Below are 12,504 nucleotides of genomic sequence, written 5' to 3'. Positions count from 1 at the left end.
ATACTTTCTTAAGGCACTGTATATTTATAATCCCCTTATCCAAACTGATTATTAATTTACCTAGGTCTTATCAATAGCTTTTATACGTTTCTAAATGATAGTGCATGGAGATTGGTGTTATTTCTATCGTAAAGTAGATATTTTTTGGAACTGACAGTTTGCTCGACCTTATTAATGATTTTCTCGTGCGTGAAGGTGGTGGAATTATGAGGGAATTAAGTCAAGATCAGAATACAGCGTATCAGTAGGCACACCTCTGCCACACCTCCAGTTCTATGATCTCCACCCCAAACAAATAGCTGGCTGGCACATACTTTACCTCATGCTTAAGTTCAAGGTCACGATAACGCCTAGAGAGAAAAGTGCATAAAAAGGGAATTAAGTTCCATTTACGCGCATAACTCGGGTCTGACTTCCCCCTATCGGGTTTGGTACTGTATGATGACTCATTAAGTAAAATGCCTTTTTTACAAATCTGTTGTAAAATTGTAGAATTGTAGAATTGTATCATTAGGCCTGGGCCTATTTGTAATTGTAGCATTAGCACATTGCACATGACATACAGTACTCGTTGCTCCACCCAAGATGGCATAATGTTAGCATATTAGCATGCTAGCTATAGTAGTACCAGACTCTGATGGAGAGGTAACTGACTGAAGTTCAGTGGAAGATGGGGAATCTCCTTTCTGTTTGTTTGGTGGTTCCGTTGTTTATTTCTCACCATTTCTTGCCTCTTTCGCAGCAATCGAACAGAGCATTGAGCAGGAGGAGGGGCTGAACAGATCATCTGCAGACCTGCGAATTCGTAAGACACAGGTGAGTCCTCTATCTTCTGCACATCCACTGAGGAGATGCCAAGTACCAAAAAGGTGTTGATCAAACATAAAGCTGCTGGTGTATCATAAAGAAGGAGAATACACGGCTTCACCACTACTTTAGCCTTCTGCCAACTACACTTTTGCAGACTTGGCTTTGAAAAAGAAATGAAAACAAATACTATTTGAATACAGATCTGGATTTAAAGCTATATTGTTATTGTACCATGTGGTCTGATGCCTACCCAGAATACCACCAATTAGGCCTAGAGTATAAATCTTCATATAGTAGGAGACTTAAGGGATACCCCTATGAAGCGGGAATTCCTAAGGCCTTCATGACCATGGACCGTCATGCACCGTTGAATGTAAAAGCTCATTGACGTCCATTTATCTTTTGACATGATAGAAAATGTGTTAATTGATCATGTCATTTCAAGGATGAAGTAAGTAATTATGTAGCACCTAAGAAGGGCCCTATGAAAGATATATTCAAATGTACCTTTAAGATTAAACAACTTGGCATATATCAAGAGTTTTAGAAAAGCCATGTGAGAAATGTGTTTAAAAAACGAACGATTAAAGATTAGGATAAATGTTCCGCTGGATTGGGGTAGGTCCTCCCCCTTGGGTTGTAACCTGTTCTCAAATTAACCGGTGATGGTGAATGAAGCTTCATTCTCAAATAAAGATTCATTAGGTTATGACGTCTGTATGAGGACTAATTATCTTTCACATGGGACCACATTTAAAAGCCTTGGTTAACTTTAGAGTAACACAAAAACCAAAGGTATGTTCTTTGAATATGGAGTGAAATTATGACGGCACCACATTCTCTGAATGGAAATGTGAAAGATTGTCAATCTGCTCAATTGCAAACAGTTTTACTGCGGTGGGCTGAATCAGGGTTACACAGAGTGTTTCTTGGTAATTTAAACAAATCTACTTTGAAACCAAAGTATACACCTCACACACACATGGTTATGGGCTTTAAAAATGAAGACACCTGTACCATGTCAGATATAGAGTTGAAATGTATTACATTTTGAATTTGCACCCCAATATTACACTTTATATACAGTTGAAGTTGGAAGTTTACATACACTTAGGTTGGAGTCATTAAAACTCATTTTTCAACTACTCCACAAATTTCTTGTTAACAAACTATAGTTTTGGCAAGTCGGTTAGGACATCTACTTTGTGCATGACACAAGTACTTTTTCCAGCAATTGTTTGCAGACAGATTATTTGACTTATTATTCACTGTTCCAATGGGTCAGAAGTTTACATACACTAAGTTGACTGTGCCTTTAAACAGCTTGGAAAATTCCAGAAAATTATGTAATGGCTTTAGAAGCTTCTGATAGGCTAATTGACATAATTTGAGTCAATTGGTGTACCTGTGAATGTATTTCAAGGCCTACCTTCAAACTCAGTGCCTCTTTGCTTGACATCATGGAAAATCTAAAGAAATCAGCCAAGACCTCAGAAAACAAATTGTAGACCTCCACAAGTCTGGTTCATCCTTGGGAGCAATTTCCAAATGCCCGAAGGTATCACATTCATCTGTAACAAACAATAGTACACAAGTTTAAACACCATGGGACCGCTCCGGAAGGAAACACGTTCTGTCTCCTTGAGATGAACGTACTTTGGTGCGAAAAGTGCAAATCAATCTCAGAACAACAGCAAAGGACCTTGTGAAGATGCTGAAGGAAACAGGTGCAAAGGTATCTATATCCACAGTAAAACGAGTCCTATATCAACATAATCTGAAAGGCAGCTCAGCAAGGAAGAAGCCACCGCTCCAAAACCGCCATAAAAAGCCAGACTACGGTTTGCAACTGCACATGGGGACAAAGATCGTACTTTTTGGAGAAATGTCCTCTGGTCTGATGAAACAAAAATAGAACTGTTTGGCCATAATGACCATCATTATGTTTGGAGGAAAAAGGGGGAGGCTTGCAAGCCGAAGAACACCATCCCAACCGTGAAGCACGGGGGTGGCAGCATCATGTTGTGGGGGTGCTTTGCTGCAGGAGGGACTGGTGCACTTCACAAAATAGATGGCATCATGAGGGAGGAAAATTATGTGGATATATTGAAGCAACATCTCAAGACATCAGTCAGGAAGTTAAAGCTTGGTCGCAAATGGGTCTTCCAAATGGACAAGCATACTTCCAAAGTTGTGGCAAAATGGCTTAAGGACAATAAAGTCAAGGTATTGGAGTGGCCATCACAAAGCCCTGACCTCAATCCTGTAGAAAATGTGTGGGCAGAACTGAAAGTGTGTGCGAGCAAGGAGGCCTACAAACCTGACTCAGTTACAGCAGCTCTGTCAGGAGGAATGGGCCAAAATTCACCCAACTTATTGTGGGAAGGTTGTGGAAGGCTACCCGAAACGTTTGACCCAAGTTAAACAATTTAATGGCAATGCTACCAAATACTAATTGAGTGTACGTAAACTTCTGACCCACTGGGAATGTGATGAAAGGAATTAAAGCTGAAATAAATAATTCTCTCTACTATTATTCTGACATTTCACATTCTTAAAATAAAGTGGGGATCCTAACTGTGGGGATCCTACATTTCTACGAGGATGAAATGTCAGGAATTGTGAAAAACTGAGTTTAAATATATTTGGCTAAGGTGTATGTAAACTTCCGACTTCAGCTGTGTATATACTAATCAAAAATATAAACACAACATGCAACCATTTCAATAAAGTTGCTGAGTTACAGTTCATATAAGGAAATCAGTCAATTGAAATAAATAAATTAGGCCCTAATCTATGAATGGGCAGGGGCACAGCCATTGGTGGGCCTGGGAGGCCCACCCAATGGTCAGCCAGGCCCAGCCAATCAGAATTTGTTTTTTCCTACAAAAGGGATTTATCACAGACAAAAATACTCCTCAGCACCCATGCCCCTCCCCTCAGACGATCCCGCTTGTGAAGGACCCGAATGTGGAGATCCTGGGCTGGCGTGGTTACACGTGGTCTGCAGTTGAGGCCTGTTAGACATACTGCCAAATTCTCTAAAACAACGTGGTAGAGAAATGAACATTGAATTCTCTAGGAACAGCTCTGGTGAACATTCCTGCAGTGTATCATGACAATTGCACGCTCCCTCAAAACTATCTGTGGCATTGTGTTGTGTGAATAAACTGCCCATTTTAGAGTGGCCTTTTATTGTCTTGTGTAATGTGTAATGATCATGCTGTTTAATCAGCTTCTTGATATGCCACAACTGTCAGGTGGATGGATTATCTTGACAAATGCTATAATGCTCACCAACAGGGGTGTAAAAAAAATGTATGCATAACATTTGAGAAAAATACGTTTTTTGCGCATATGGAACATTTCTGGGACGTTTGATTTCAGCTCATGAAACACGGAACCAACACTTTACATGTTGCGTTTATATTTTTGTTCAGTGTACATCACAGAAGACTGAAAAATAACAAAACCATTTGACGTAGAAACACCAGATTTTCAGTAGCTTTAAAAAAATATTTGTTTAGGAATTATGAATAAATTAAAAATATGAATAACATTTCACCCATGAGGCCACTAGTAATTTGACTGCAGGAAAGGGCTATGAGACCTTTAAATAAGCTGAGCCACTGCCCTGCAGTATGAAAAGGAGGTGGTATAAAAAGGAGTGACACAGCAACACTACCAACATTATTCACATACAGTGGGGTGTGAAATTATTGACACCCTTGATAAAGATGAGCAATAATGACTGTATAAAATGTATAATTCAAACACTAAGCTATACTGTATGCTCAAAATTGGGAAAATATATTATTTTATACTAATACAATTGCTCTAAAAGGTAGGGATTAAAATGATTGACACCCCTAAAGATTCTTATAAATAAAGTAGTCAAAAGTTTAGTATTTGGTCCAATATTCCTAGCACGTGTAATGAGCACGATGGGAGACTGAGAGCTGATTTCAAGTGCAGGGTGCAGCAGGTGTTTATTGTAAAGGACCACAGGAGGAGGCAGGTAGCTGGGTCCAGGGGCATGCAGAAGGTCATACACAGGGGGGTCCAACAAGGCAACAGTACAGGAAGGGAAACGGCTAATAACATCATCCGGGAGATCAGGCAATAGGTTGATAACAGGAAATCCGGTAGGCTAAGGTACAGGCAGGGAATAGGCAAGAGGCGGCGTTAGTGAGGCAGGCAAAAACAATCATACACTGGAGGATTCAATTACGGGAAAACCAGAGCTCTGAATAGAAGTGTGTCACAAAACAAACAATACCTCACAATGATTGGGTGCAAAGAACTGAACTAAATAGTGTGTGATCATGACATACAGGTGATCAGAATTCAGGTGATTGTTGATCTGGAGAGTGAGCTGCGTTCAGGGGATCTACGTCTTTGAGAGTGTGAGTTGGAAGCAGACGTTACAGCACGTAATAACTACATCAAACTTGTGACTCTACAAACTTGTTGGATGCATTTGCAGTTCCTTTAGGTTGTGTTTCAGATAATTTTGTGCCCAATAGAAATGAATGGTAAATCATGTATCGTGTCATTTTGGACTCACTTATATTTTAAATAAGAATAGAGCATGTTTCTAAACACTTCTTCATTAATGTGGATGCTACCGTGATTATGGATAACCCTGAATGAATTGTGAATCATGATGAGTGAGAAAGTTACAGAGGGTCAAACGTCATACCCCCAAGACATACTATACTCCCCTGTTATTGGTAATGGTGAGAGGTCTTGGGGGTATGAATGATTTTTGACCCTCTGTGACTTTCTCACTCATCATTATTCATGATTCATTCAGGATTATCCATAGTGTAGTCATTGCGTGCTAGGAATATGGGACCAAATACTACACTTTTGATTACTATATTTCTAAGAATCTTTAGGGGTGTCAATAATTTTGACCCTTGCCTTTTTGAGAAAAAAAATATTACTTGTTAAACAAAATCATCTCTTTCTCTGAGCAATTGTATTAGTATAAAATAATATAATTCCCCCTATTTTTGAGCATATAATATAGCTCAGTATTTGAATTATTATCAAGGGTGTCAATCATTTCAGAACCCACAGTATACCAATACAAGTACAATGGGAAAGGTGACATTTCCCATATCATATCACATGAACAACTCTAGATACTCACTATAGCCCACCTAAACATTCAATCAAGCTGTGCACTGAATTGTGCCTTTTTCAAAATGACACTGTTTTCTTTTAAACCACCCAAATGTTTATTCATTTGAAATTCAGATCATCTCACTGTGAACCAATGTTCTTCAGAGGTGGCCAGAAAGGACATCTGTCATTTTAGGCTCTTGACTCTCTCAACCACCTGATCCTCTGACTCACTGCCACTAACCCAGCCTTTCTTCCATCCTCACCGTAGCTACACTTAGAAAAAACGGGTTCCAAAAAGGATCTTCGGCTGTCCCCTTAAGATAACACTTTTTGGTTTGAGGTAGAACCTTTTTTTTGTTCCAGGAAATTATAGTCACTGCTGATGCAGTGTGGAGTCTTCATTTGCACTGCAGATTAATTAACATATAAAAATGTGTTGTACAAAAGTAATAACAAATAAATTCAAAATAGTATAATTTTAAGACAGCGGTTCTTACTTTGGATCAAGTAGTTTAAAACCTCTGTATTGGTCCCCACCATGACCAGGTAATATGCAGAGTCATTGATAGCAAACATAACTATTTTGGGTTCCTTGTAGAACCATCTGTGTAAAGGGTTCTACATGGAACTTAAGTGTTCTACCTGGAACCAAAAAGGGCTCTTCAGAGGGTTCTCCTGTGGGGACTGCCAAAATAACCATTTTAAGTTCTAGATGGCACTTTTCTAGATAGCACTTTTCTAAGAGTGTACCTCTCTCTTATTCTCTGCCCTGCATCGTTAATGGGTTATTCAGGCAAGCTGAGCAGGAGACACAGCTGGGCTGAATATCAGGCCTTCCCTCCAGGACACAGAATTGAGCCACCCTTGCTTTGACCCCTGCCTGTATTATTTTCGGCAGTAATTCAATGCACAAGGCTCAGTGATACTCAATGATCCCCTCTGGTGGACGGAACGTTCAACTGCCACTGTCATTGACTTTGCAGCATCAGCAAAATCTCTAATGCAGCAGCCACTATTTGAATTCAGGTGCATGTGTGCATACATATGAAGGCGTTTCTGCCATTTTCATCAAGGCTATGATTGATGTGCACTGCAAATGGCCAATTAGGCATCATCACATTATCAGATGGTGTTGATCGACCTAATTTATGATTTTCTTTGCGCCAGTGGCCACTCCCTAACCCCCCATCTGATCTCCCTGTGTCTGTCCTTTTAGCACTCGACGCTGTCACGCAAGTTTGTAGAGGTGATGACCGAGTACAACACCACGCAGTCCAAATACAGGGACCGCTGCAAGGACCGTATCCAGAGACAGCTGGAGATCAGTGAGTATCTGTAGCCCACCACCATCATAGGGCACAGTTAATACACCACTGACATTCGATACTATACTCTATATCATGGATCATTGGGTGGCCAAATTAAAAATATTGGGAGGCCAAATGATTCCACCCGCGGGCCAAATTCGGTCCATGGGCCACCAGTTGGGGAACCCTGCTCTATGTAGTATCTATGTATGGCGATACTTTACAAGTATAGTACAGTTCGTAGGGCATAGAACCATACAGTACACAGACATTGCAGTATATTGACATTATCAACCAAGATTCTCTCTTTTAGGGTGGGTTAGGCCCAGACTTTGTTTAGCGTTCTTTGTCAATTACTTTGTTAAAATGGCTGCACAAATACAATCCAATTGATTGATTGGTTGATTGATTTTGTGATTGGAAATAAATCAGCAAGACTAATGCCATGCATACACATTTTCACAGCAGACAGGGTTACACCGACTGACAAGGAGGTACGTTAGTATCTTACACAAGAAATAGCCAGAGTTCTTACTAAATATACACTGATACCCAACAGCGCAGACACAAAAATGGGTTTTGCAGACGTAAGGATATTTTCAAGGCAGCCCCACTGACCTTCATATGAGACAGACTGTAATTCACAGACAGTGAGTATCCTTTTAATACTGAAGTATTAGATAATACTGAAGTACACAGACACAGACACTGGCAAGCATTTCATACACAACTCACAGCCATAGTGACATCTGAGATCCAGACATCAACTAGTATTATGCACAGACACAGTATTTTTCAAAGACTGGGACAGACTAAGCAGAATAGATGCATTTTAAGTTTATTAAGACTATACTAAGTAGACAAGGGGGTTGAATGGCCACATATGACCACATATTAGCCAATGATAAGTTGTGTAGTCATAAAGTTTGCAAAAACAAAAGACTTTCGTTATAGTACAGTGGTAACTTGATTGTAATTCAGCTCGTACATTTAATTTAAAAGCTGTATTTTCTTTCATTTTGAATAATATTTTTAGGATACCTTCGAGCTTTAAATTGATCTAGATTATTCTAGACATCTGGTTAGAGATACATGCTCTTTTTTAATTACTGCCCAGAATCTGTGCTGTGCCTCAAATTGGCACTAAAACCGTGGAAATGTGTTGATTTAAATAACTAAACTTTAAGTGCATCGGGCAAAGCATTATGATCATTTGTTGGCAATATATTTCATTGTGTGTGTGTGTGTGTGTGTGTGTGTGTGTGTGTGTGTGTGTGTGTGTGTGTGTGTGTGTGTGTGTGTGTGTGTGTGTGTGTGTGTGTGTGCGTGCGTGCGTGTGCCTGTGTGTGCTCGGCAGCTGGGAGAACAACCACCAACGAGGAGCTGGAGGATATGCTGGAGAGTGGCAAGCTTGCCATTTTCACCGATGATGTGAGTACAACACCTGAGCCTGGCCATTCCCCACGGCAGACATATATCCACGGTGAAGGCATGGGGACCACAGATGCTAATAACCTGTGTGGCTAGTTATAGCTAACTCGCTACATCTGTCACGTTTGCTTTCAATAAACTACCGCTATGTCCTGATATGATTTTTAACAGAAGAAGAATGTTGATTATTACAGGGGGTAAAATAACACATCAAATCCTCTTCTATCCTCATCCTCGGTCTCCTTCTCAACCCTCTGTTTTGGGTCCTTAGATCAAGATGGACTCTCAGATAGACAAGCAGGCCCTGAATGAGATTGAGACCCGACACACCGAGATCATCAAGCTGGAGAACAGCATCCGTGAGCTGCACGACATGTTTGTAGACATGGCCATGCTGGTCGAGAGCCAGGTAAACTTTTGTTTTTATTTGAAATGTTTTTAAAAGATGAATGAATTAATGAAAGCCCAGTTTTATGCCATTAGCCTTATCTTGAGCACAGAATAGATTACAATCGGGCCTACTCACGCCAATATCAAGGGTGTGGCTTAATTCTGCACCAATGGCATCAGAGTCATTTTGTGATGTTGAAATGGAAACATTGGAGCATTTATGTATCTTCGGACTGTGCCTTACATCTTCCATAATGAAATCTGTCCAACTGTGATTTCGTTTTTGACACAGTTGACTGAGAACAGGGCAGATATTTGGAGCTGAACGTATGAATGTATGACATTTAGCCTCGGGCGTGTGGGTTCACAGGCATATATGAGTAATTGTGCTTTGACACTAGAGAAATGTTGCATGCGGTATCCTGTTATCATTCTATGTTTAGATTGAGACTGTGAGTAAACACACTGTTGCCTAAACTAGTTCCACACCAATGAGCAATGCTGTGTAGCCATTCAGAAAAGCTCAGGCTACAACTGTAGCCTTTTTTACATCCTGGTTTCATCCGTGTAGCCGGCTCTCTGTTGCTAGGGTTCAGTTATCTTAATTAACGAAGGGTTCTTACAGTATGTTCAGGGTTGTGGCTTTGTGGTTGCACTTAAATTGAAATGGTATAGCAAATACTTGCACCTTATAAATGCATGACAAATCACCTCACTTAAATACTGTATGATATTCTAGAATTTTTGTCTTAAATGTGTTGGTAACATACTACAGTTTATTCCCAAAACGTAACTTAATTAAGTTACATGATCAAATATTTTCATATTTACAGAACATTTATTAATATTACATAGCATCTCTATACATTATGTGAGATACAATATGAGAATACTATGTTGCCAATTTCGATTCTCACTGTTGACATCCATTAAGAGCCTATGAATCTCATCAGGATGACCTAAATTAGGAAATTGCTTCTGGGTAACAGGGAAATATGGTTTCTAAGTTTAGCTCATGCACTATAAACCGTTTGTGAGTGGGGGCTTTGGATTATTTCATCCAAAGTACAATAGGGGGGAAAAAATGCTTTTGAGTGACAATTCTTCTCTTTCTCTGAGGGCTTTTCCTCATGGACAATATGCAATTGTGTGTGATGAATAAACATAGGTACTTAGCTAAGCTCATCTCATTTATGTATCCATACTGTTGTTAATATAAAAAAATCCATCCTTTAGATGGAAGACAACATTTAGATGCTAAGTGGCGTCATCAATATCACTTACAGTACTTTATAACTGGAATAAAAATGAATAGAAACAGCTTATATTTGTGCTAGAAGCTTTGTTTGGATTTGAAAGACCAGAAATACAATACCACACATGAGCCTTAAAAAATATGGGGCGGAAACATATGCATACAATGTGGTTGAGGCTGACTTTAAGTGATAATAGACAAGGTATTCTCCTCAGTCCGCTTGCATTTTGATGACGGTGCTTTTTGCTGTTTACAGGGAGAGATGATTGACAGAATTGAGTACAACGTGGAGCACTCCGTGGACTTTGTGGAGCGGGCGGTGTCTGACACCAAGAAGGCTGTCAAATACCAGAGCCAGGCTCGCAAGGTAAGTCACAGGCTCTCCGTAGAGCAGGGCTAACGCATATATTGTGCATACTCATGTTTTATCACTGTTACTTTGCTGTAATCCACATCCCCCACCTACATGAGGATATATACATACTGTACATTCTAATATACATACTATACGTATGACATCATATAAACAAACACAGGCACACATACTAAAATAGGCACAGCATCCTCCTACAGTCAATCACACCACAAAAGGTTAATGCCCACCACCCCCTCATACTATATTATTAAAGAGTACACACACACACACACACTCACGCACACACTCTAATAATAATAATATCCACCACCTCTTCATGTACAGTGCATTTCCTCTTGGGCATTTCACCCTCATTCACACAGTACCTTAGTGATTACCAAGCGACCAACATCCACAGGCGTGATAGCTTTGGACATAATGTACACAGTAATGTGTTGTATAGATAAATGATATTGTCCCTTACCGTAAAACTGTCCCGTAGCATGTATGCAATCACATCCCTGTGTCTTGCTAACACCATCACCGCCTTGTCTCCCCCCCCCCCCACCCCCCCTTGCAGAAGAAGCTCATGATCATCGTCTGCTGTACTATTCTGGGAGTTGTCTTGGCGTCCACTATCGGCGGATACCTGGGCTTTTAATGATGACGACGACAACGATGAAGGACGGCCACAAGAGAAAAAAAACACACAGAGAGAAAAATATCATATACAATATCAGATAAGGAAAACGTTCTAAAAGGGATTGGGTGGGGTTGAAAAAACAAAGACAAAAAAAATACGACAATATAACTGACTAAATACATAACATACAAAAAAGAGGGTACAAATAAACATAATATTTGCAATGTACATGTAAATGTATTGAACATAAGAAACAGCACATGGGTTAGCTACCTGGAAAGAAATATGACGTAAAACATATATTTTTTTTACGTTTCATTATTTTTTGGGGGATCTCCAGGACAGTGCCAATGACTGCTAAATTGTGTGTCGTTCCAGCAAAGGTAGTTTACTTGGAATGCGATTTTAGAACATAATGCACAAAACAGAAGAAGGGAATTGGGATGATCGGTGTAGCTTATTTCATAGATACAATAATCACGTTTCGTTGGGAGACACTGACTTTGGTTTTGGTCTTTTAGAGACTTCTCATGGGTTGATTATTCCTGTCAATCAGGTTAATCAGCCAGTCAAATTAGTGTAGTCAACTTGAGTAACCTGCCAATAGGCTAATCAAATCTCCTAGATAGGCATTCATTCGCAACAATGTCTTTACTTCGACCAATAGGGACAAGAGCTTACACCCATGGAGCTGTTACAACGGCAGATGAAAGGCGTGGCACTGCAGTAGCAGGTTTAAAGAACAACTTAACAGTTTGCAGGTGCTCCATCAAAGCCCTTCTCTGCTCTTATCCATATAGTAGGAGCATGGAGAGAGGAATGTCTCCGGGTCTTCAGTTAATTCGATATGTCTGTGGCAGAAACCAAATTCAGAGAGACAGATTAGAGAGATGGGGGGGGGGGGGGGGGGGGGGGGGTAAACCGATGGTCGAACTATGCAGTTTTGACAAAGAAAGCCGACCAGCTCGAGTTTTCCCAAGGATGTTAAAAGAGAACAGACAGAGAAGAAATACACCAGAGAGGGAAGGAAGAGAGAGAGAGGTGAAAGAAAGAGAGACCTATAGCCGTCATGCCTGTTCTACAGATTTTGCAAAAAATGTGGAACATATTAAAAAGTAAAGATGAAAATTGAACAACGGAATCTCAAAACTTGAAATGCTGGCTAGCCCTGGTGTAGAGT

The 12,504-nt window shown here is 40.1% G+C and overlaps 1 protein-coding gene across 1 annotated transcript in view; it reads left to right on the top strand.

Moving 5' to 3' along the window:
• Positions 1–11,458, top strand: part of stx1b (syntaxin 1B) — a 54,677-nt gene extending 43,219 nt beyond the window's left edge. Inside the window, exons 5-10 of the mRNA NM_001141022.1 lie at positions 743–816; positions 7,160–7,268; positions 8,608–8,681; positions 8,953–9,090; positions 10,583–10,693; positions 11,262–11,458. Of these exons, the coding sequence (NP_001134494.1) occupies positions 743–816; positions 7,160–7,268; positions 8,608–8,681; positions 8,953–9,090; positions 10,583–10,693; positions 11,262–11,342 (587 nt within the window). The 3' untranslated portion in view covers positions 11,343–11,458. The remainder of the gene's footprint in view (positions 1–742; positions 817–7,159; positions 7,269–8,607; positions 8,682–8,952; positions 9,091–10,582; positions 10,694–11,261) is intronic.
• The last annotated feature ends 1,046 nt before the right edge of the window (positions 11,459–12,504 follow it).

The sequence above is a fragment of the Salmo salar genome, chromosome 06 (genome assembly GCF_965601325.2).
Source record: "Salmo salar chromosome 06, fSalSal1, whole genome shotgun sequence".
Classification (NCBI taxonomy): domain Eukaryota; kingdom Metazoa; phylum Chordata; class Actinopteri; order Salmoniformes; family Salmonidae; genus Salmo; species Salmo salar.
Note: the sequence above shows the minus strand (reverse complement) of the source record. Positions and strands in the feature narration are given on the sequence as shown.